Below are 27,884 nucleotides of genomic sequence, written 5' to 3' on the forward strand. Positions count from 1 at the left end.
ATCAGCCACTGTCACCACTCTATTACTGTACATAGTCAAGTTACTTCAGGTAACCATTGCATTACATAAACGGTCAGGTCATTTTAACAATTTTATTTCCCCTAAAATTCCTATCTAATTTTACCATCAACCCCCAGTCAACACGCACGCATAAGATAATTGATCGGTACCTTAGGTATAAAAAATACTCAAATCGCCGTGCATTTTGGTTAACATCTTTGGTTTTTAGTCACATTAAAATTTGGTATTAAGATTGATCCAAATAGGGAACTATATTTTCGTCCTAATTAATTGATGACAAATTATCACGGTTACCTACGGGCATCAATTGCCTGAGATCCTACTTCAGCGGACATTTTATCCATCTGCATTGAAATAAGGAAGAATTTATAAACGATACAAACAAATGTGAGCAATACTATAAATAAGACCGATCGTGCGTCCCATATCACTTAGACTACTTTAATGTCTTTTAATGTGCTAGTCAAAATCATACTATATTTCACATATTTGAATTTTAGCATCTATTAATGTTTACACCAAAAATAAACTGTGAAATGGCCCTCGTAAAGTAGCTCCCAAACAATAAGAATATGCCTATGTTAGATGAGTAACTGATAATGTATGTATTATAGCAAATGTCTTATGAAACAAAGCAGAAAAAGTAACATACGCATTTTTCGTGCAAGTAAATTGCGCTTGAATTTAATAAGATGGTGGGTAAATTTTTTGTAATCAATGTACGGCAAGCAAAAAAAAACCAAAAACTAATTTTAGCACTATTCTTTCCTTTCGACCCTTTAGAATGCTTACCCCAGAATTTCTTTACCCTCTCTTTGTAGTACTATCCAATAGCTATTCATAAGGGCAGCGTCTATAATGCCTAGCCATAAAGAACTATCGAGACAATGGGTCGGACAGTGGGTGCCCCTAATGCGTATTTTATCAAATTTGCCCCAAAGTGTAGTACTACCCTATATTTATTTATTAGAGCAGAGTCTATAATCCCTAGCCATACAGAACTGCCAGGGCAATGGGTTTGAAAAAGTGGTTGACCCCAGTGCATATTTTTATCAAATTTGATTTTTCCCCCATGCTACGGACGAAATGTTCGGCCCTTAATAATGCTTACCCCAGAAATTCTTTACCATCACGTTGTAGTACTATCCAATAGCTGCTAAGACACTGAGTTTGAACAAGTGGGCGATCTTAGTGCATTATTCATCAAATTTAAGAATGCTTACCCCAGAATTTGTTTTACCCTCACGTTGTAGTTCTATCCAAACGCTATTCATTAGGGCAGAATTAGAGCAGAGTCTTCAATCCTAAGCTATACAGAACTGTCAAGGCAATGGGTTTGAACAAGTGGGTTAGCCAGTTTTAAATATAAGTTCTGTTGTAGGTATACCATGAAAAAAATTAATATCTTTGGTCGTTAACAAAAAAGTCAAAAACAATGATTTTAAAGAAGAAAAAACATTGTTGCTCAAGTAGTTTTTCACTATAAGAGTATGTTTGTTATATTATCACTTCAACTTTTTTATTTGTTTCTGTTCGTAAAAACAATTGGATAAACCAGAGTCTGTCGTTGTAGACGTTTTGGATGGTCCTCAAAGAAAAGATGATGGTGTTTTGGAAAGTGGATGTGATGCTCACAGACTTTGTGAAGACTTTACGCCCGTTAAAGAATTAGATGGGTGTGATGATGTATTTGATGGAGGAGAGAAAGAGCAATCTATAACATCAAAACTAAGTAATGAAGAAATTGAAGATTTGTTTAAAAAAGTTTGCCAGATTCGTAAAGAAAACGGTCGTATATTTGAAGCGGAAAGAACCTTAAATGAGAGAGATGTTGGTGATAATTTTAAAGAAGGCAAAGAAGGAGCAGATGAAGTTGATGGTTTAGAACAGTAAGTTTATCTAAATTCTCTTAGTATGTCGATTTAAAACAAAAATATAGTATGTTCATCTGACATGTTTGAACAACATTTTTCTACCATTTGAGACGAAAATTCTCCCTCGAAAAAGTATCATTTTAAATTGAACTACAGAAACCGAAAAAAAATACCATATTGGTGATGGGTTTTGTTTTTATAAAGATTTATGATGACATTTTGCAAACATAATCTTTCTTTTTCTGTTGTCTGCAAAGGCTTTTTTGTTCTCATCAGGCATGGTCAACTGTCTTCGTGATGGCACAATAGCAAATATCATTGCATACAGCACTCAAAGCAAGATAATCACATTTCAATAATAAAAACACGGTTAGGGACAGTATAAATACGATAGGTATTAACGAACGCGTCTTGAAAATGAGATTAGTTGATATTACTTATTTGTTGCATAAATTACTCACATAACATATGAGCTTTTATGCATGTAAATTTCTTTTTTGAAAAAAAAGTATAATATATCAAGGGAAATAACGCCTATAAGGATGATAAAATTATTGGTTATGTTTATTAGCACTGACATCTATTTCTGTATATGTTGCCATTTTCAGATCGATTTTATCTGTAATCATTTTCAAGATATATGTAAATCAATGTTTAGGGGTCATCTGATGATATTTCATGATGCGACTTACCTATTAACCTCATAACGTTTTGATATCTGCAAAAACAACGAGGTAGCATGCAACAAATTAACAATAAAGGGATATAACTACTAAAGGGAATGATGAAATCGTACACAGGGTCCAATGACCGACATCGTTAGTCGACTTTTTTTACATTACTAGATAAGTTATTGACCGATTATGATGTTTTCAATCATGTTAATGTGTTTGTCAAATATTTAACTCTCGGAAAATATCAGCTAAAATTATCGGTTAAACAAGATTTACAAATAAATTGCATTTGACAAAATTATAAGGTAGCAATACACAGTAAGGAAAAAAACTTAAAATTGACACTCATAACACCCTCTTTCCCCTCCATTCGAACAAATGAGGCTTAACATTTGTGTTATGCATGTGTATATTTATAGAAAGAGAATCTTCCATAGATTGGATTTCTAATGGTGAAATATAATCTTTTTTTGGTGTAACCATGACAACAATCTGCATTTATTTGATACAAAATATTGCAAAAAAGGGGGATGGACATGTCACAAATAAATTGGTCCAATGGAAAATTTCAATCAATTACAGTGATGCCTTTACTAAAACCATAGATATATATCTATCAAGAGGTCCAAAAAAAATCATATGCATTTCTGCTTGTTTTTCCATAAAATTTAATTGAAAAGATCGAGCGTCAAATCTTTGTTGATAAACACTACAATACTTAATGGACCTGTGGGCATGGTACGGAAAGGAAAATACGGACTGTCAAACAGAAAAATGGCCTACAAAACATGCTAAAAATAATCTGAAGGTCTATATAAACCCACTAAGAAGGCTATTTTATTCTTCAGTTATCTGATAATCAATTTTATTGTACAAAAACTTTCTTCATATTTAAAGAATTCACAATGGCCATAATGCGAAACTAAACTTTTAACTGTGTATTGCTACCTAAAACGTTTCCTTGTATGACCTATTGGCCCTTAAAAGCCACTTAAGGCCCCCTTACGTTTTTTTAATAATGAGTTGACCGAATACTGCACAACAAGCTATTATAAATAAAAATGAAATGAAAAGGTTTAATCAATAAAATGACAGAAATAACGGCCTGTGTAATGTATAAAACGATTGACGATTTTTTTCCCGTGCTACGGACGAAATGCATTATGTATTAAAACACACATGCAAACACAGAAACCAATAGGATACATTAAATATGTCATAACACTCTAAATTATGTCATCATATTTGTTTATTTTGTTTCACTGTGTTTATTTGTGAAGGTTCATGAATAGTAGACGTTATAGAGCTGCAATGGTAAATAACTTTTTGCGGAAAGTGTCTTTTGATGATACAGATAGTTGTCATAAGCAAAGAGAGACAAATCGTAAGTTTGATACTCAAAAAATTTGGCGCAATCGTTAACTGATTAGAGCGTAAAGGCGTTATAATACTTGATGGCTTATATTTTTGTATATTCAAAAATTCAAACAGCAATACAATCGCTCTCCAATTCATATTTTGAATGAGTTGTATATCCACAACCTATCTCGTGTTTTCGATGTGTCTTTACTTAAGGGAAGCCTTGACCAGCTGTATGATGTTTTTTCTCAACATTTCAATGAAAACATTCTTATAAGCAGGTGTATCATGTGTATTGCGATAAACAGCAAGCCTATCTATAGTTTTTTTAAAGTCATTTTTGGACCCGGCTGTTCATCTCTCGGTTAAATACAACCCTTGGTTAAACATTACCGAGGGTTAAATCTTGTAACTGAGGGTTAGGTAACCAAGGGTTCAAATTATGTTGGTCAACTTCTTTCTAACCGTTGGTTACGTAACACATGGTTAAATGTCATTGAATGTTCATTTTTATCAAAATAAGAATTATGAACAGTTTTTTCTGGTCTTAAAAAAAAACTTTGGTCAATAAATATGATTTCTTATCATAAACAATACGCTTGTTTCTAAGTCTAATATAAAAAAAAAGATGTAGTATGCGAATATGTTGTACCAAATGTTCAGTGACCTTTGCAATCTAGTAATGGACAGAATAGTATATTCAAATCAAATGATTTCTTAGTTATAACAAAGTTCCGAAGCAAGGTTAATCTAAATCATTTATGCCCGCGTCACACTGTCCCGATTTTTATATACGATGGACACCCGAATGCGAAAATTGTAAGTTCGTACGAAGTTGGTCCCGATCTCGTTAAAATACCAAAAAGTGGCCGAGGCAAGTACGATGAATAACGAAGTCTATACGATGGTGCCGAAAGTATATATACGATAGCAAAAGATGGACATACGAAGGTTAACCGAAGACGGGTATTTAAGCTTCTTATCTCAGCCGAAGCCTACACGATGGATCACGAAGGCTACACGATGGATTAAGAAGGCTACACGATGGATTAAGAAGGCTACACGATGGATTACGATGATGGCGTGATGACCATACGATGTCTCAAAGACGTCGTGTACAGCTTACGATGCATTTAAATAAACTCATCATAGATACCAGGACTAAATTTTGTATATACGCCAGACGCGCGTTTCGTCTACAAAAGACTCATCAGTGACGCTCGAATCCCAAAAAGATAAATGGCCAAATAAAGTTGAAGAGCATTGAGGACCAAAATTCCTAAAAGTTTGTCCAAATCCTACTAAGGTTATCTATGCCTGAGGTAGAAAAGCCTTAGTATTTCAAAAATTATATGCCGAAGGGATCACGCGTTTTAAATTGTTTGATCGATATTGAATATATATCATATTGTACATTTACTTTTTGGTTTAATCATAAGACGGAAGACCGTGGGTTTGAAGGGTAAAACTTGACTCTGAGTCTCTGCATATAATGCCAGCAGAATCAGGGAGAAGGAGAATATCTTAAGCGCTATTGTCATTAAAGTTCAAAGGTCAAGGTCACAGTTGCAGTTGTAATACAAGGCAATATCACCCTTGTGGACACTCTAAAACCAATATGCTTCAAGAGATTTTAACCACATTTGGTATATTGTTCCTCCTTGTAATGATCTGACATTTTTTACGTTCAAGGCCAAAGGTCAAGGTCATGCAGATGGACTTGTTTTTCTCCTTGAAATAGCATAATACACAGGAAATTGGTTGCTCATTTTTTACATGCTGGTTCTAAAGACAATATTAAAGGTATTTCTAGTTACTGAATGTTATGTTTGATTTCTAAAAAAATAGTTTATGTATCAAATATGCATATTCAATTTACCATTGTCTGCATGTGTCAAATACATATATAGTGTCCATATTTGTCCCCAATATGTTACATACGAGGGGATGCCACGCTCGGCATTGCCATGTTTGAACTGTAAAATGTGTGCACTAGTCTGAATAATCACCCATAATTATGCCCATGTTTACTGATCTAGCTTAAAGGTAAGGTGATGGGTTCGTTGGTCCCTTTTATTCAAAAAGAGCTCTTTCCAGGAGAATATCATAATAATATAGACAAAAGGAAAGATGTGGGGAAAGCAACAAATGCGGCAAAATATGACATATAGAATACAAAATGGTTATGGAGTAAACATTCGTGTGACAACAACTCAGACGATACATAAAAAATCAGAATAATGAAGAAAAAGTTGGTTTCCCTTTATATGTGTACCTGCAGTGTTGGTGTACGAGGCGCGTTTATGATTTTCAACTATATGTTACTTGATATGAACAATTGACAAACAAATAATATTTTACTTGTAAAAGTAAATCCTGAGCCTGTAATAGCTGCTCTTCTTGTTCCATTTAATTAATAGAAACAACGCTGTCGCCTTTCTTGTTCTCATAGAATCATATGATATGAGCTCCATGTTTTGTAAACGTCTTTCTTAACTGTCGTATTAGACAGACCAGTGCATATCGCGCATGGCACTTTAAATGTATTTTAGCGCGAAAATTAACTTAATTACATTTAGCTGGATTTATTGCCGTCGTAGTTCCATCTTGTCGCCTTCGTACTTTTATTCGATGCCAACACGACGGGATTACGAGGTCTTCACGAAGTCGTGTTGCCATCGTAAGACCTTCGGGTAGCTTCGTGATTCATTCGTGTAGACATCGTCATGTCAAAACTGCCCGATGGAAACGATGGAAACACGAATGCAATACGATGTTCAAAGATACATTCCCGGTGACATTACGATTGTGAGGATGGTGATACGAACTCAATACGAACCCTCAACATCGGACGCACCTTCGGGGATTTTTTAACATGTTAAAAAAATTAGAACCCTTCCCGAAGTTGTCCCCGAAGGCTAGAAAAAGTGGCCGATGGTTAAAGATGGTTAAAGATGGCACTACGAATAGCCCGATCTGGATACGATCAGTCCCGATTTTGAAAATTTCCATAATCGTGTTGCAATCGGCGTAAAAATCGGGACAGTGTGACGCGGGCATTAACCAATGATTTAACAAAGGGTTAAATTTAACCACATGATGAACAACAGAAAATAATTTTTGGTTAAATTTAAACCAATGTTTATGACGTTTATGTTGTGTCGTGTGTACTATTGTTTTTCTGTTTGTCTTTTTTATTTTTAGCCATGGCGTTGTCAGTTTGTTTTAGATTTATGAGTTTGACTGTCCCTTTGGTATCTTTCGTCCCCCTTTTTTTAACCCTTGGTTCAAAACAAGGAAATGAACAACCGGGTCCTGGTGTCAAATAAATTTAATAGCAAGAAATATACGGCTTCTACATACTTTATATTGAAATCAGGGCGATTATTGGCACCTTCCTGATTTCAAAATTTAAAAATCCATTTATTGTGATTATTTCGTTGTAAGTACAATGTGTCTTATATATATTTATGACATGAATGGCCAAAAGTGAAGTTAAAACCAGAGCTATGCACAGGGGAGATCAATAAAAGATTTAAGTTTAAATTATGATTTAAATTTGATAACATAATATTTATCAGAACAATGTCCTGATTATAATACAGTATGGCGACAGTAATTCAACAATGGAAATATACAAACTGTGACAATCGAGAGAAAGAAACGATCCGTATATATCAGATGTCTTTACTTTTCTTGTTCACGCATCACCGTTCGGTCTTATGTATTTGAAAACGCTCGTCTGACATACAACATTTTAATTTTGATATGTATGATGAGTACATTTACTTATATACGTGTGACTGTATATAAAAGAAACAGGACCGTTGTGTGATTTTCCTGATACATTTCATTATGTTGTTCTGCAATCCATTGTATTTGCCTTTGAGAAACATTTTCAAAACATCATTATGTGTGTGAGACATGTAAACAGACTTTAATTAAAATCTTTAAATTTTAGTTTTTAACGTTAAATATTTAAATTATATGCCGGATCTTATATTTTGCACGTTTATATATGAATGAATTTACCACAAGCAATTAAGATATTTAAATGTACATAAAAGGAGCTAGTTCATTTACATTGAAGTGTTTATTTTTTCAGCTTTATTTGAGAATTACTTGAAAAACGACACTGAGGAGTTATGTTTGATAGATGCTGGCTTAGCGTTCAACTCTCCGTATCCTCTTCTCTTCAAACCCGGAAGGGACGTAGACCTGATCCTGTCTTTTGATTTTACAGACCGAAAAAAAGATTCCAATGACCCTTTCGAGGTAAAAGAATGTGACTCCTACTAGAAGATATATTGTGAATGCATTGTGAAACTAAGGGCGCACTTGCCGTTGTCAGTGTATATTCAACGTCGTCATAGGTAAAATAACGATAAACAGATTATCATTTGTCATCTCAACTCCATTGCTTCTTCGCTTTCGCCGTATCGGCTCAAGCGAGATAATCAATCTCGTTGAGATGACCAACGATGATTCATAGTTATATACATATATATATGTCTCTGATCTCAAACATCTAATGGATATATGAAATCTTTTTTTATATGATTTTGCAATACGCAGTAAAACATGTCTCAATCTCATCATTGGCCGTACTGTCATTGTCATCTTTGTGTGTAAAGAGTTTTTACATTAATGTTAGAAAATTTTAACGTTTCACATAGTGTTCATTTTGTATTTGTTTTCAGACATTTTCTTTAAACAAATTAAAATCTTTCAAATAATGTTTCTGAAAGAAATAACCTGGTTTTCGAAGAAAAAAAACACCCATCACAATGGGAAAATGGGAAATGTAAAAAAAATGTAGAATGCACTTGCATACACTTCAATTTTGATAACTGCTGTAAAAGAAAAAGGTAACGTAATAACGTAAATCCGGTGAAAATAAACATGTATATTTTTTTAGTCATTACTAAAAGCAGAAGATTGGGCAAGACAACATGAAATTAAATTTCCAACAATCAACGTTGACAATTATGAAGGCAAGAATGAAGAACTGTACATTTTTGAAGATGACAATGATCCCCATTGTCCTATCATCATGCATTTTGTATTGGTGAACAAAGATTTCAGAACGTACACAAAACCAGGTAAGCAGGTATAAAATACCAACTTACAAAATCCCAGGTAGCCAGGTATAAAATACCAACTTACAAATAACAGACAATATTTGGCTACATGTATTCTTTGTTTTCGATAAATGCTCTTTATGTATGAAACGCAATATTAAGACAAAAGTTTCACTAAAAATTATTGCCGGACACCCATACATGTATTACTGATATGATTTGACAGTGCACCATAACAGAACAACAATGGTATAAGTCCTGAATAAATATATGTGAATTGTCATGCAGATAGACGGTTTAATTGTGATATAAAATTTATCTTAAAAAAGTAAGCATATATTTAATGTCTTTAATCAAGTTCGCTCGAAACAAAGACTTCAGGATGTATATTTCACTTAATTTAATGTATGATAAAAACGCAATTAGTGTAACAAAGTTATCAACTTTGGATCTGTAGAACTAGAAATGTTAAGTGAACTATTCATATCTTATAATTTATATCCGTATCAAAATAATGAATAATGAGTGAATCATCATACAAACAAAACAAAATTGCAAGTTTACTGATCAATTCTTGTATCTTAGGGTGTCAATTAAAAGTTTACTGATCAATTCTTGTTTTGTATCGTAGGGTGTCGATTACATGTTTACTGATCAATTCTTGTATCGTAGGGTGTCGATTACAAGTTTACTAATCAATTCTTGTTTTGTATCGTAGGGTGTCAATTACAAGTTTACTGATCAATTCTTGTTTTGTATCGTAGGGTGTCGATTACAAGTTTACTGATCAATTCTTGTTTTGTATCGTAGGGTGTCAATTAAAAGTTTACTGATCAATTCTTGTTTTGTATCATAGGGTGTCAATTACAAGTTTACTGATCAATTCTTGTTTTGTATCGTAGGGTGTCGATTACAAGTTTACTGATCAATTCTTGTTTTGTATCGTAGGGTGTCAATTAGAAGTTTACTGATCAATTCTTGTTTTGTATCATAGGGTGTCAATTACAAGTTTACTGATCAATTCTTGTATCATAGGGTGTCAATTAGAAGTTTACTGATCAATTCTTGTTTTGTATCATAGGGTGTCAATTAGAAGTTTAATGATCAATTCTTGTTTTGTATCGTAGGGTGTCAATTAAAAGTTTACTGATCAATTCTTGTTTTGTATCGTAGGGTGTCGATTACAAGTTTACTGATCAATTATTGTTGTTTTGTATCGTAGGGTGTCAATTAAAAGTTTACTGATAAATTCTTGTTTGGTATCATAGGGTGTCAATTACAAGTTTACTGATCAATTCTTGTATCGTAGGGTGTCAATTAGAAGTTTACTGATCAATTCTTGTTTTGTATCATAGGGTGTCAATTAGAAGTTTACTGATCAATTCTTGTTTTTTATCGTAGGGAGTCAATTAGAAGTTTACTGATCAATTCTTGTTTTGTATCGTAGGGTGTCAGTTACTAGTTAACTGATTAATTTTTGTTTTTGTATCGTAGGGTGTCAATTACAAGTTTAATGATCAATTTTTGTTTTGTATCGTAGGGTGTCAATTAGAAGTTTACTGATCAATACTTGTTTCGTAGGGTGTCAATTAGAAGTTTACTGATCAATTCTTGTTTTGTATCGTAGGGTGTCAATTAGAAGTTTAATGATCAATTCTTGTTTTGTATCATAGGGTGTCACCTGTTTTCTTCCGTTTTCTTGTGCATTTAATATTTGTTCAGTGAGCGTATTTTAGTTTTCTTAAAACACGGTTAGTAGTTGTGGTTTCATCCCTGTTCAAAAACAATAAACGATTAGTAGTTAATGTACGTTCCTAAAAAACAATGGTGTACTCAATTTAACAAACATTGTAAAGATACATGATTATGGTATGTTCATGCTTTTAGACAAAACATGTTTTAGAGATGCTGATATTTTTATTTTAAATAATTGAAATGTGCTAAAATTATAATATCAAGGTTTGAAACCGTGTCTAAATTGGCCATTATTGATACATGGTGTGCAAGTAACTTAATACGATATGTATGCACTATGGGGTTAAATTTATTTATAATAATGTTATCAAACATTAATTATTATTCATGCTTTAGGTGTCAAACGAAAACAAGATGAAAAGGAGTTCGCTAACTTCACTGTATATGATCATAAAACATTCAACTGCACCAACTTCCAGTACAGTGAGGAAAACTTTGACAGATTGTCACAACTTTCCGAGTTCATAGTACTGAATAACATTGTCCAAATCAAGGACTGTATTACAAAAAGCATCCAAAATAAACAGAAACGAAAAAGGCAAAGGCATATATCATCTCCTGTATAACATTTGTATATTTGTATGTACGGAATAGGACATGTAACCGTCATAATTGTATTTTTGCTGATTTTATTTTCGTTAAAAGTAAAAAAAAATATGAGACATTTCCTCTTCTATTTGAAACAAAATTATTTGTTATCGGTTATATTCCGTTAAGATTATAACGATCTTGAATGAATGAATGAATTGATATTTTATTGCAGATAGAACATTAATGCTGTAGCCAAATTACAAAATATGTTTAGTGACAATTATAGAAGTAAACAGAGAACGTCATAATCACTACAAATCAAGCACAGAAATACAACTGTTATTAGATAAAATTATTGATTTTCACTTCCATGCCACAGTTAGACATTTACACATTTTTCGGTGAAATTATTCGAGCTAGCTTGCAAAAGCAGTACAAGTTATTTTATAATGTGGTTATAGACATTGACGTTTAGCCAAATCCTGTAGCCCCCAAGCTCTAAAAGAAGTCTTATTGAAATACGAACTTCGAATATTTAGTTAAAATGTTTGTTTTGTTGGCTAGTTTAAAATAAAAGAGTTTATGCAGAACGATTAAACAATTTGTTTATCGGAACATCAAATTCATTATTCACTACATTTAAGAATTGAATGCTTCTTTTTGTAACTTTATTGGGGTGTAAAAGCGTTGACCGAAGTACATTTTGTATGAAGCGCGGAAGCGCTTCATTCTAAAAATGTACGCACGGTCAACGCTTTTACAACCCTATTATTTAGCTAGGATCATGAAAACACGATTTTTATCAAGGTTTGTTTAATTCACCTGTGCACTTTATTGTGGGACCTCGTGTCATCATGAATGATAAATTTTATTGTCTAATGCAATTGCTTACGGAATAACATGTGATATGCAGTTAGCCAATCAGAATAACGTATTATAATGAAACATACATCTAATGTAATTATATATAAATAAAAAAGCTTAATATCATTACAAACACTATGACTGGTTGATGTTGTTTTTTTGTTTTTGTTTTTTTTTGTGTATTAATTTTGATTATATATGTATATACATATAATTTAATTTTGGATGTAACGCGTCTTCTGATTGGCTGACGTTGTTTTGTTTATCAGGCATAATTTTGTCATGTGACCGTGACGTCATCAACGTTTTCATGGTTTCCTACGGTTTAAAATGGAATTTAGAATTATATTTTTAAGAGATGACTGTAATATTTTCAAATATTGTCTATTCGAAATAACATGAAAAATGTGGTGCACAATTCCAAAATAGCCAGCTACGCGGGTTATTCAGTGTGTACCACATTTTTGATGTTATTTCTTCATAGACAGAAAAAATAGTACTGTCATTTCTTAAATAGATTTTCACACAAAGTAGCTTTAAACAAATATTCAGTATGTAGATACTAATAATAATATGTATTTTAATGCAACACATTCAAATTTTTTTCTCCATTCAAGGACAATTTAAAATTTGTATTGAGTTAAGGTGTCATATTTACCTGTTTTAGATATATGAAATTATTAGAAATCCATCAGCAAACATGGCCGCCATGGCTAAAAATAGAACATAGGGGTCAAAAGCAGTGTTTGGCTTATATCTCAAAAATTAAAGCATTTAGAGCAAATTTGACACGAGGTAAAAACGTTAAACAGGTCAAGATCTACCAGCCCTGAAATATTCAGACAAATCTAACAAACTATTGTTGGGTTACTGCCACTGAATTGGTAATTTTGTCATCTGTCGTGGCAAACTATTTAAAAAATCTTCTCCTCTGAAACTACTGGGCCAAATACCTTCAAACTTTAATTAATGTTCCTTAGGGTATCTAGATTATGAATTGTATCCGAAGTTTACTGCCACTTAATTGGTAATTTGAAGGAAATTTTGCAGTTTTTGGTTATTATCTTGGATATTATTGAAGATAAAATTAATATAAACTGCAAAAAGCAAATTTCTTTAACTGTATTGTAAAAAATAATTTATAAATAATTATTATTTACATATTTCAAATGTAATAAAACCATTGAAAATGTGTATGCATTTGCTTGAGGGTGTTAGCTGCAAAAGTTTTGAAATGTTTATCGAGTTATAGAATGTTCTGTTTCTTTCAATTTGAATCGAATATGCCCACAATTCATAATTTTTCTTTTTCTTAAAATCTTTTTATCTACATGTAATACAAAATGTAATTTGTTAATTATCTTATGAATCCTTAATGCTAAATTTTATTACGTTTTGTATCATAAATATACTTTCCAAACAAAATTCAATATATATCTATGTATCTTGAAAAACAAGCACACATAGCTATTATAATTTTATTTTTCTTCTAGCCCCTTCAATATATAAACTTGTTGTTTGAAAACTAAGTAGCTGACTAACCCCGACTCAAAAACGTTATTTTTAATTAAATTTTCATTTTTTTTTATAGATACTTTTGTTGCATGGACTATATCATTATATATGAAACAGATCATTATATAATGTTAAAGCATGAATATATGCTAGTATCATGTTTTTCAGTCCTTTGTTAGTTTGTGTGGGTTTTTTTGTATATATATTTTAGCAGACAAGTGCGCATGCTTCAATTTTGTATTTTTGTGACAACTAACAAATAAACATTCAATATTCATCATTTTCAATTGATAAGTATTTTTTTTGTCTCCTTAGCAAACATTTAAGTTGCATAAATCTTAAAATTTTTCGAAATAGTTTTACTTAATATTTATTGCCTTCTTATCCTTCTTTGAAGACATGCTTCACAAAATCAAATTTTAAAATCACAAATAAATTTAGTTTTTCTTATCATCTGATATTTAATACTGAATATTGTCCTACATTTCTTAATCCATTTTTATGCTATTGCAGTTTAATATAATAAAAGAATTATTGCTTACCTATTATTGTCCATTTATATATATTATATCTGTACTTTTAAAGTGCACGCTATATTGCATTTAACATATCCATCCATTCAATTGTTTGTCGAACAAATATTTCGTTCCCACTTTTAAACAATTAAACAGAAAGACATGTTTTTTTTTGCAACCTGCAAGGCCTACATATAAAAAAGAAGATGTTGTATGATTGTCAATGAAGCAACTTTTCACAAGAGAGGAATGCAGTAAGAAAAATGTCTGTCAGGCACGGTTCATCTGACCTTGACCTCATTTCATTCATAAATGATCAAGGTTAAAACTATCAGTGGAATTTCCAGTGACATTAGAACCATAGAAAAGTCACTCTTCCTGTTTAAGAGATAGAAAAGGTCAAACAAAAGGAAAGACAATTAACACATAAAATTTGATATGCAAAGGGATGAATATCTCTTAAGACACAAAACCATAATATAACTTTTATACAACTACTATAAGTAAAGTATATCTTAAAGGTGAATTTGTTGGTATTTGATGTTTTTAGTTGCCAAATACGCTGTTAATTAAACAATTTATTAATCAACATAAAGTGTATAACAAACTGCCAATCTTGACTGCATATTTTTCTTTTTTCTTTTTTTTTCCAAATAAATATCAAACCTTAATAATGTAGCTTTCTTAGAATTCAATTTTTAACGTGTTCCGAACTGTAGTTTCCTCACAAGAATTTTTCAAAGTTGGGTCACTTTGTCATTTTGTCTATATGAATATCGGTAAATTCGTATGATCGAGCACATCGATAAGTGTATCGTTGGGTCAACTGGATATGATGCAATCAATGTACTTGACAAATTACCTAATGTGAAATTTATTGAATTCATCATAATATAAATGATCAACATATTATGTTTGAAAAACATGAGTCCTATGATATAAGACCTTAAAGGTTCATATCATTTTAATACATTCAACGTTTTTTATCGGATTTTTTTTTTACTATAATGCAACCTCGAGGTTCAACATTGATAGTAACAATAAATCCCATAAAAACGTTGACTGTAAATGATATGAACCTTCAAGTTCTTATAATATAGGACTAGAAAACATGTGATTCAAATTAGCCACGTGTGTAAAAGAAGACTTTGCACTTTTATGATGTACAGGTATGCGCATCTTCAATTTTCACATCTATTAAAAAAAGATGAAAAATTGAAATACTTACACACTATGCAATAGTTTTGTCTTTGTTCAAAAATCATGAGTAGTTTTATTTGGCATTTCATTGGTATGAATAATCTCATTTCTCTAACTTTGATTCATGTTTATTGTCAGTTCATGTAATATGTTGGAGTGTGTGCAAAATAAAAATATCCATCCGAGTCAAATTAAAAATGCATTATTTTTTCTTTGTGTAAAATTCAACAACTTTTGGCAGGTGTTGATTTATAAGTCCACAGCGAAATTTTCAACGTGCATATTAAAGAATAAACAGTGGCAGTTCCAGAAAAAAAGGGAACGACCATTTAACTTTAAAAAAAGGGGGTACTGGTTTTTTCTTTACAAATATAATGATCCCCAATTTCATGAATTTTGTTGGTAATACTTTTATACAAAAACTTCAAATATGTCCCAACATAGCTGAAACAAGTCATGAAACTTTAGGTTAAAATTTAAACTGCAACCTTATTTTAAATGTCGTTGATGCCAAAATATCTGACATGTTAATGTTCAAATTTGAATTTACAGATAAACATTCGTGGGTCTTTCCTTTCCCTCCGTGACTAGCAATTTCTAAAAATCCCCTAGCCAGTTCTTTTGAAAACGTACTTCGATGCTGGATTGAAAGAAATTGCCAAATTAAGAAACAAAGAAGATGGCATCATAACAGTTCAACAGCAATGCACAAACTTTAGGAAAACTAATTTATTTCATCTTGACATCTTTCTACAAAGCTCAGTTGCTTAGTTTCTTTATCATTAGAAATTTAAAACATGAGCATTCAGAATTTACATGTAAACAAACCACAAACAAAATATTGAAAGACGTGGTTTAACTGACAATGGTGGCAACAGTATTGATTAAAGAAATCTTCAAGTTTTGCATAACATTACCGACATAAGCCTTCAGTTGGGCAATCTTTCTGTAATCTATTTATCTCTACTGATAAATAATGCAACACTAATGACACATTTAAGTTTTGCAATGAGTTTATTCACAGAGACTGTTTCTCATTGATGTACATTTCTTTGCTCTTTTCTTTTTGGAGTTTATATTGGGAATTGCAAATTGCCGCATAGCTCAACATTTCTATGGTTATGGTCGTCATATGTACTTGAGAATCATTCCATAAAAAATCCGTTTGATATCCTTGAATGCCAGAAACTGTCTACTACCCAGCTGAGAGCTAAGGGTTTTTCTGCCACAATTACCAGGAAAAACTGGCTATGACTTTGCACTGGATCAGGCACTTGAATATTACATCGATCTTGACGTTAAGCAGTTAGGTAAAAGGCCCATCCGTAACTGTTGGATTCTATGACAGTCTTTCTTCCATACAAAACATAGCTGCAAAATAATTTGAACATTCAATTAGGTGATAATAATATTATTTGGCAATATAATATTAGACCAATGTTTGAACAATGTTTGAACATAGAAATGCCACAAAATCAGCCATTTTGCTAGACAATGAAATTGAAAAACTAGTTGGTTGCATGTCCCTTCATGTCTTTTGTTTCAGTTAAAAGTAAATGTAGATTAGATCTTTGATTCTAACCAAAATTTTAAACCGGTATTTGGAATTCTAGTATTGTGATTACCAAATTTAGCTGCCACACCTGAAAATCAAATGGTTGTTACCACAGATAAAATTAATCTAAATTTCGTAATAGTTTCACCCGACATCCCCTCCTTTTACCTTATTTGTTCAATGTATGGTGGTTTTACCCCTTTTCGGTTTTCAGTATATCATATTGTATATCTTTAATGAAAATTGCATGAATTAGATAAATTTCTAGTAAATTTCTACGATATTCTTTATCATTTCACAAATACCATGCATCTGAATTAAATTGTTTACTATCTGAAAAAGCGCACCCCCTTTGACTGTAATTTACCTCTCTTTATTTCACGTAGCAACCCAAATAAAAAACTGCCAATCTTTGGTGCATATCATTCCCCCCCCCCTTCCCCCCGATAAAATGATATATCATGCAACATAATCCACTTTACAAATTGGAAGAAAATAAGGTGTTCCGACTTTTGGATAGTATTAAAAAAAATAATGAACGTATGGCATGATTACAAGTTTGAACCCTGACGACACTGAAAATCGAAAATTCACGCATTTGACTTTCAAATACTTTTAAAGCAACAAGTCAACTCAATTTCGTGTATGGAATGATTGTGAGGTGTAGATGTCTGTCTGGCAGGTACCATCTGACCTTGACCTCATTTTATAGGTACATTAATCAATGTTAAGTTTTGTGTTTCGTTCTGTTTTTCAAATACTATAAACAATAGGTCTTCTATATTTGGTATATACACAAAAATGTAAAATTTATGTCTGTCTTGACAGGATTTATCTGACCTGACCAAGTTTGTATGATGTTTTCAGTAAAATCTTTATCTGCAGATTTTTAACGTAAAATCAATGATCAGTAAAACAATCAAAACATTTCAGCCTGTGCATTCTTGTTCAGATACTATTAGCTATTGGGAACTATATTTGGTTCATGGAATGATTTAAAGGTGTATATATTTTCTTGCCGGTTTCAACTGACCTTGACCTTTATTTTCATGGAAGAAAGTAGTAAAATGCAGTTTTTAGTCCACTTCCTACGAAGTAAATAACTAGTTTCCTTCACTTTTTTCTGTCATACTTGAGGATATTGATTTGAAAATTGGTATATAGTTTTATCTTGACAAGTTACAGATGAAGTTTGAATTTTGTTTCAGTCTGAAGATTTTGTGCAGAGTTATGGTCCTTGAACTTAGAAAATTTACTCAAATAATAAGTTGCCCACATTTTTTCCGTCATGCTTGAAAATATTGATTTCAGAATTGGTATATAGTTTTATCTTCACAAATTGCAAGTCAAGATCAATTTTTGATATCTGATGATTTTCTAAATAACTTAGATATTTATTTTGAGGCATATATGACCAAAAAAAAAAATAAGAAGCAGTTTTAAGCAAACACTGATACACATTATAACTCAAAAACATAAATCATGATTGATGAATGAATTGGGCTAAAAAAAATCAGGTGAGCGATTCAGACTCTTGAGAGCCTCTTGTTTTTCTATTCATAAAACTCCATACCTTCTATAACGGACAAGATTATACATTCGAACTGCAATTCAATAAATCGATTTTATTATTTTTTAACACTTGAATATAGATGTATTTCATGAAAGCTGTTTAAAATGACCTTCCTGATACAGTATGAACCGTTAGTTACCCTGATATCGTTAATATCTACAAGAACAGGTTATTAGATGGATAAGCATTATTTTCTCATACTTATGATCTTTGATGTTAATTGTGCACGTGTGGCCGAAAGGTATTTGTAGTTTAACTACTGTATAACTAGCCTATCAACACGGACGTGTTGAAAGGATCATTAAACATAAGGCATTCAATCAACCAGTTTGATGTAAAGTAAATACTGATAATAATATGAGCTAATTTGTATAGATGTGTGTGATAAAAAGTAAAAATCACAAAAATACTTAACTCCGAGAAAATTCAATCGGAAAGTCCCTAATCACATGGCAAAATCAAATGACAAAACACATCAAACGAATGGACGACAACTGTCATATTCCTGAATTGGTGCAGGCATTTTCAAATGTCGAAAATGGTGGATTGAACCTGGTTTCATAGCTCTAAACCTCTCGCTTCTCAGTATCATCAAATACCGTTATAAGATATAGGAAGATGTGGGGTGAGTGCCAATGAGACAACTCTCCATCCAAATAACAATTTAAAAAAAAAAAAAAAAAAAAAGTAAAAAGTAAAAAGTAAAATCACAAAAATACTGAACTTAGAGGAAAATCAATTCGGAAAGTCGATAATCACATGGCAAAATCAAATAACAAAACGCATCAAAAACGAATGGACAAGAACTGTCATATTCCTGACTTGGTACAGGCATTTACAAATGTAGAAAATGGTAGATTAAACCTAGTTTTATAGCGGTAACCCTCTCACTTTGATGACAGTCTCATCAAATTCCGTTATATTTACATTGATGCGTTAACTAAACAGACACAATGAATAAAATAGTCAGAATATGGGTACATCAGTCATCATCGTATAGCAATTTTAAAAGGAACAACTTAACAGAACACAAAAACATCTATCTACAAACAAATTAATTAATGTGTGTGTCTGACGTCAGAAAATTGTATACGTCACATAGATTTGTCGTTCAATGTGCATACAAACAATTTTAAAATTTACCTAGGCAATGTTAGCATACAGGGTTAAAAAATCAAAAGTATGTAAGAATAAATTTCAGAAATAGACCGAGATTTAAACTAGTCCAAAAGTTATATATAGAATTTATAAGAATCCACAAATAGTTAATTCCACTACGCGATTGAATGATTTTGACGTTTGTGGCTCAACGTATATTGTAATTCATAATAGGTCAATGTACGGCCTTCAACACGGAGCCTTGGCTCACACCGAACAACAAGCTATAAAGGGCCCCAAAATTACTAATGTAAAACCATTTAAACGGGAAAACCAAGGGTCTAATCTATATAGAAAAAAACGAGAAACGAGAAACACGTATAAATTACATAAACAAACGACAACTACTGTAAATCAGATTCCTGACTTAGGACAGGTGCAAACATTTGCAGCGGGATTAAACGTTTTAATGGATCCAAACCTTTTCCCTTTTTCTGAAACAATAGCATAACATCACAACATAGAAAAACACACGATAAAAAATCAATTGGCAGACTTAACTCAATCAAAAAACGTAAATTAATAACTATGAACGAATAAATTTGATCTGCGATATCTGAATGCAAATGCACAGTTAATAAAATATTAGGGACAAAAATTCAAGGTCAAAAAGCAAATGTATTGACAACGATGCGTAAACAAAACAGACATAATAAATAAAATTGTCAAAATATGGGTACAGCAGTCATCACTGTGTTGCAATTTTAAAACAAACAATTTTACAAAAAAGCACACAAGCATCTATCAAGTTAAAAACATATTCATTATTCGCGTGTCTGACGTCAGCAAATCTATACGTCACATAGGAAGAAATTTTGTCGTTCAATGTTCATGATGTTTACACAAAACAATTTTATAATTTCAAATGGGAAATATTTGTATACAGGGTTAAAAAATCAAAAGTATGTTAGAATTAATTTTAAATGCAACTGGCATATAAGGATCTTAATGGGGCTAAATGGACATTTTTTTTTTAGTTTTCAGGAGCTAAATTGGTAGCGCATCATCCGTACAATTGTTTCGCTTTTAACGATTGAAAATCGGGGAATAATTTTGACGAAGTAAAATCCTTACTTCATTTGACGAAGTAAAATCCTTACTTCATTTGACGAAGTAAAATCCTTACTTCATTTTAATAAATAAATCAAATTTAATTCTATATCATACATTGTTTCGTTGAAAATGAAACCAAAGATGTAATTTCCTGTATGTCACTTGATATAGATGTGGTGGTTGATCTAAATTTTGATTCAACGAGGATTGTCACAGGAATAAACGAAACACTATGTAAGTGCATGTACATATTTATTTTTTATTTGGTTCGTTCTATGTTTAACACATCCATTTATATAAATTTGAATTGATATGCATTCATGTACCTTTTTATGGTGTTGACATTTAAATGATTAATTTTATTATCAGAGAGAAAAAGCGCTAATAGCAGTGTTAAGTTCAAGTTTTTTTTTAAATATTTTGGTAACCTATATACTTCAGTAATAAATTACACTTTTATAGAAAACATTAATAATAATTCAAAGAAAGTTAGTTGTATAGGATTACCTTTTGTGTACTGATGAAATCAATCTATCAGAATGTAAATTTACCACTGGTCGATATGGGTTTGGCATCTGGGTCGACGAACCATCAAATTTGTATTCAGATGACATAGCAAAAATATACTATGCGTTATTTAAGTGACACATTATAGTGTCTTTGACTGGCGATCGGGAATTGGCATTGAAGACTCAATCGTTAAAGCATATATTTGCTTGTATCTTTTTTCTATTAACCCTTATATTTTCAATGAACCATTCGCAATTTACGCTATTAACAGAGGGTAGACACTTTTTATTAACATAAGTTCTATTAACAGAGGGTAGACACTTTTTATTAACATAAGTTAATGGTTTTCACTGTTTTAATGTACTGAACTGTTTTAATGTACTGAACTGTTTTAGAATTGCGTGTATTTATGGGTTTCTCTGTGTTGAATGTTCTTGTGTGTGTTTTTGTTGTTTTTTTGTCACGCAGTGTTGTCAGTTAAGCGATATTTTTTTCATAAAGCGAGCGATTTGGCTAGCCATTTAAACAGGTTAATCCCTCCATTTTTTTCTTAAAATGTCCTGTACCAAGTTAGAGATATAGCATTTATCCATCGTGTATACAAAGGTAACATTAAGAGATCTAAGCATAATTTAAATACATTCACAGTTTCATTTCCACAAAAGTCTACACAACTTAATAAAAGTCGGATATTATTGTGATATCCCAAATTGTAATATAGTTGTTATATTCCAGTGCTCTACAATGGTGAGGAGGAGAGATCAATTACAAAGAGTGCTTGAACCATTCTGATCATTTTCGAGGTCCTAATTGAGAGCATGCGTTAAGTAAAAATAGTCCATCTCGGATAGAACATAAGACAGATTTGATGATCTTTACTCAGACTTGCGAATGAAGTCTTAATGTATTTTTTTTTTTTTTTTTTTTTTTTTATTTCAATTTAAAGAAATATTTGGGACAATCTTGTTAAAGAGTCAAAATTACTAAAAAAAACCTGTTTTTAGTGTGAAATTCCGTATACATTGAAAGACTTTAAGTGTGATATTAATCAACGGGGAATTGATCTCTTTAGATGGAAAAAAAATATATTTCAAACCTATATTGTGATTTTTCAACTCAACAGAACCTCAAATTTATGTAATGTCCTTAATTTTCTGTAAAAGAGAGGAAATAGTTGATCTCCTGATGTAATTTGCAAAAAGTTAAATGGATTTAAATTTAATTGGATATAAGAAGATGTGGTATGAGTGCCAATGAGACAACTCTCCATCTAAGTCACAATTTATAAAAGTAAATGTATTTAGAGTGCATTTCTGCGACATTTATAGAAAATGATGAACGCTTACCGATATTGTGATACTATGATATTACAGGATTGATAAACTTAGTTAATGTTCATCTAATGGTCCGTTTTAAAGAAAACTATGACAAAATATCCCTGAAGTTTTGTAATTAGGCTACATTTATGTTTTGTACATGAATAATTAACATGACACAGACGAAAAATATTTGTGTACAGTTTGACATTATTTTTCAGATTTCGATCAACTTCCGTACACCCATATGGTATCTGGTTCCTTTGTCCTATCGGGATGAAACATTTGCGATAATCTTAACAAAATGAAATTATTCTATCCTGAATGAAAATAATTAGCCCGATACACAACTGACTTTTATTGTGACTACCATGACGTTCGTTTCAAGTGGACACATAGGCAATCATATCACATCTCCCTATTTTTGTAGTAAGTCCGCAGGGGAACTATCATAGCTCTGTTGAAATATCGATTGATTATTCTTATTTTCAACAAAAAATATATTTGTTTTCTACGATCTTGTTAAAAAGTAAACATTTTTTTTCTGTTTCTAGATTTTTTAGATGAATCAATGGCAATTTGTAATTGTTAATACACAAGTTTATCAACAAAGCGTTTGAGAACTTTTAAGTGACTCTTATTAAATATTTCCTTAAATATATACTTATAACTACTCACTTAAATCAAACCGCAGATTTTATCTGATAGCATGTTTATACAGGAAGATAATCGTTAGATTCATAAAACGATGTTAACAACTTTAAAGTTAGCGAAATATGAATAACCGTGCACTTTCGGATGTTTTATTTTCAACTTATTGTCAAAACTCCCTATTTCATTCAATGACCAATGAGATTTCTCTTGAAATTGATCAAGTTTATTTCTCTATAAAGAAACTGATAAATCAGTGGTTTACTTGTGTAGCTATACATTTACTTCCTTGAAACTTTTGTATTAATTTTTGAAAAGTGTAACATGTTGACACTTAGAAAATAATACTTTTCTGAGGAAAACAAATTAATTTGGAAACTTTACATGTCGTCAGCTACTGTAGTGGACACGGTTGAATTACTTCTCTCATCCTTACTTGGGTTTTCTACGTACAAAATAAGAATAATCAATTTCTATATCTAGTTTCATTTCCTTTGATCTATTATCGCATTGTGTTCTAATTCATCATATGGTTCTTTATTTGAAAACTGACACGTATTAACAACTTGGCAATGAAAAGGGTTTTCTAGGAACGGATACCATATGTAGTCACATCAAGAAAAGATATAGTATACTGACATTTCAATGACATTCAATGATGCAAAAAAAAATATGAAAGAGAGTGAATTAAGACAATGACTTTTTTCAAGTGTTTACATTTGACTATAATTTGCAATACAGACAGTAACTTTAATCGGAAGGTACGTTCTCAAAAAGGTGAATGCAAATTTAAAATTTCAAATCTTTTTCAATGCATGTTTAAAAAGTACACAAGACGCAAATAAATGATGACAAATATGGATCAAACAATCAGCTGTAATATTTATGTGTAGAGTGTATCTTATTTTTTTTATTTTTTTCATTTATACAAAAAGTATATTTACAGTGATTACACTTTTGTTTCTATTTGGACAGTGTATCTATAACATTTTTATGTAATTGCGCGGCTCATGAATGATTGGAGGATGTCGGAATATTTCTTCATTTAATTTAGAAATTAAAGAATTAGATGATTTAAGAAATGATGTATGAAGAGAAATCGGTTGTAGGGGGAAAATGTTAACGTGGTCGAGCAAAATGATACAAATCGCCGCCCTTTATAATATTTGATAAATATTGTAATTGATCTAGGGCAACATAAGCAACAGACGTTCTTTTATGTAAATTAGAGGAAATGACAAGCATGACCACACATTAAAACTATGCAATTTTGGTGAAACTTCCGTGTTTGTTCAGAGGATAACATATCTCAAAATTGTTATCAGTAATTTACTGTAATTAATTAAACGTATAGTAAACAAGAGAAAGTCCTACGTGGAATAAAAGAACTCCATGATACCATACTGAAAATATGGTATGATTCATTACGGTTTAATATAGAAGTTTACGGTAGTGATCCCCTGTCATTTCACAGGATCGCCTCTTCTTGTCACTACGACAACTGGTCGATAAAAATTGTTTAAATCAATCATAGATATATAAAAAAGTAACATACCGAAATCAAATAAAATTTCGAGTTGAATAGTCCATTACAAATGGGAAATTAAAATTTAAACACATCAAACGAGTGAAAAACAACTGTCAGATTTCTGACTTGGTACATATATTTGCTCATGTAGAAGATGTTGATCAAACCTGGTTTAATAACTACATGTAGCTAATCTATGTCCCTTTCTTAAATCGAAGTCCAATATGACGTCACGTTCTTGATTCAGTGTCCAATATTTTTACCCTCTAATCGAAGTACAATGAGATCCAACACATTACTAAAAAGTGACATACTATCGATTGGAGAAGTATATATACTTTGTTCATTTATTCTGAATTTAGTCTTTGTTAGTTTAAATGTTTCGTCTTGTCTTTGTGTAAAAGACTGGCGAAAGATACCAACGGTACAGTCAAATGGTGAAAAGTTTTATCAGTTTGACTCTGCAAGATTTAAAATCTCTCATATGTAAACAACATGCATTTGCAGTCGGAAAATACCTGAATCAAATCAGGAATGTGATATTTATTCATATTTAATACAGTTGTGACGATCTTGTGGCCAGTTCGTAAAACGGACGCTGATTAGGGAAGCTAAACAATAGACGTCGATTTGAGAACAAAAATAAAAATCGTTGATTAAGGGGGGATTGAATTGGCCATCGATTTGCAATTGTGTTTTAGAATGACATCAGATTATGATGCCCATTTGAAAAACTGACGTTCATTAAAAAATAGTTGTCGATTTGAGTTTTTGTATCTATTTATATATAATTTCCGTTTCAAAAAATATTTGAAAACAGGATCAGACATTGATTTCAATATCCCAATATTTCTGCAGGTGGGTGTAGTTTTCACATGGTTCCAATTAGAACTTTGGAAAATTCTAACAAATGTTTTAAACAAGTGCCGTCATAATAAAATAAAAAAAAGGGAGGTAAACGATATCAAATGAACATTCAAACTTATTAGTCGATATATAAAACTAAAAACGACATGATAATTAAAGAAAACAAATAAGAGAAAAACAACAGATTACAAAACAAATAGAAAACTATTGACTGATCAACAAAAATACACCAATAACCGCTCAAAGTTCGGAATGCAGAAAAACCTTCGAGAATCAAAGGAAATTTGTTGTCGACAAAAGAACCGTACAACACTATATATTACATACATTTTTATCGTATTTCTTGAATATTTTATAGTTTTTACATTTTTTTCAGTGCCATTCATATCATTATTGTTTTGTCGGTTTTGTTGAATATCTATTTATATTTCAAATACTTAAGGAAGTTTGTTGGTGAGTCTGGAAGAAGACAATTCAAAAGAAGTAATATCATGCCAGAAATAAATACGTCATTGTAGTTCATTGTACAGTAAATCTCTGGTTTACGGTTAGTGTTTGATAAAATGCTTTAGTCGTGATCCTATGTACTAACAAACAGTATTGCATTTGCATTTGGGCCTTTTATAGCTTTTTGATATGGATTTTGCTGATTGTTTAAGGTCGTTTGGTGACCTATGATTACTAACCTCCATGTCATTTGTTCTTTGTTTAATTGGTTCTTTGGCATCTTACATTTTCTTATGTTATGACATCAACTCATATTCATTTATTACAGATTAGTTTGATGATAAAAATGTTATTTCTTGCATATATCAACATAAAAAATGTTAATAATATTCAATGATTAAGCATTAAATCAATTTAATAAATTAAGTTAATTTTTCTTTAATTTTGAAGGACTTGAGCGTCTTTTATTTATCTACATAATTTCATAAGCGGTTTTCCCGCTTTTATTTGGTATACAATTGCATGCTTTTCCTGATTTGTTCATTCATCACAATTAAATCCAGTCTCGTCTCAGTCATTACAGCTGAACGGACGTGCTGGGCCAGCTCTCCTTTACCCGCTATCTTCGATGAGGGTTTACAGTTAGATGATCAACGACTTACTACTTTAGATGACAGAAACCAATCCAACGCCGTACAGTAGACGTAGTAGTAGGCGTACCCGCGTTAACATGCACTCCAAAACCCATTGTATCATGGGGGAGTGTTATGCCGAATAACGTCCGAGGGCTGCCGTATCCTAGGTGTTAGATGATTGACCTTCATTTCACTGCCTAACGGCTTGGGTCCTGATAACGCTTCCTGTCATCTTTAGCACAACGTCCACGACTCGTCTACCAGTACTCCATCATCGAGGTAAGCGGGCTGCCAAGTTGACCAAACTGGCCCTGAAAGCAGCCATTGTGAAGTAAAAGAAACATCAAAATAGTCAACAAAAGAAAAACAACTCACCAAAATCAAGATGGCGGTCTACATATGGCGTCCTCATCTGTTCCTGACCCTACGCATCAAAATATGATAAAGCTCACCAAACGCCTGCCGGCACCGAGCCGACCTTGCGAGGGTTAAAAAGCCAGTCAAGGTCATTAAACACTTCCATATAATATATATATGTTCATTGCGTGATTTGAACTGAAGGAACACAAAAAGGATAGGCGGATTCAGATATAAGATAAGTACATATGTTTTATTGATAAATAGCTATAGTTATTGCAGTTGAATTTTCCGAATGATTGTATTTCTGTAATTTGTAAAATAATGATTTAATTTTATTTGAAAGTTGTTTCTTGCAATTTGTTTGATTCATTAATTCAATTTATCGCTTACTTGGATAGCATTTATACTGATTAAACTATTATTTAATAGTTAAGTTACATTTGTGCACACATATATTAACCATTGACTAGCATTAAAATTAAAATGCTTTAATACAGGTCATATCTTTGTTTTGATTGTAATGTATGAGCGATATTCATAAACGGGTAATTACATGTGTAGTGTAAGCCGTGTTAACATTTACATGCCCGCTAATGTTTAATTTTGTTATACGTTACATCTTTTATTGAGTTTTAAATTCGCGGATAATTAAAGTCATATGAAACGAGCGAGTGGTGAAAAATAATGTTTATCCAATTCTTGAACCAATGCATGTATATATCATAAACTTAGTCCTCTGTGCACGATTTTATCATTATTTTCGCAAATATATCCTATAATCGTCATTTTTTTTTCTCTCTGTTTGTTATGTTTTAAAAAATATGGCTGCTCATTAAATGCCG

General features: G+C 31.7%; 1 protein-coding gene across 5 annotated transcripts in view; it reads left to right on the plus strand.

Moving 5' to 3' along the window:
- The window catches only part of LOC139514603 (cytosolic phospholipase A2-like), a 104,608-nt gene that overhangs the window by 25,860 nt on the left and 50,864 nt on the right, over positions 1 to 27,884 (plus strand). For 2 of the 5 annotated variants that reach the window (XM_071304017.1, XM_071304016.1), the window contains 5 exons: positions 1,595 to 1,910; positions 3,850 to 3,953; positions 8,034 to 8,203; positions 8,847 to 9,030; positions 11,101 to 14,215. The exons of 1 other annotated variant lie outside the window; for it this stretch is intronic. In XM_071304017.1, coding sequence (XP_071160118.1) covers positions 1,595 to 1,910; positions 3,850 to 3,953; positions 8,034 to 8,203; positions 8,847 to 9,030; positions 11,101 to 11,330 — 1,004 coding nt within the window. In that variant the 3' untranslated portion in view covers positions 11,331 to 14,215. Of the gene's footprint in view, positions 1 to 1,594; positions 1,911 to 3,849; positions 3,954 to 8,033; positions 8,302 to 8,846; positions 9,031 to 11,100; positions 14,216 to 20,881; positions 20,963 to 27,884 lie in introns of those variants that run through there. 2 more of the 5 variants (XR_011662641.1, XM_071304018.1) reach the window with 2 other exon arrangements.

Source organism: Mytilus edulis, chromosome 3 (genome assembly GCF_963676685.1).
Source record: "Mytilus edulis chromosome 3, xbMytEdul2.2, whole genome shotgun sequence".
Taxonomy (NCBI): Eukaryota; Metazoa; Mollusca; class Bivalvia; order Mytilida; family Mytilidae; genus Mytilus; species Mytilus edulis.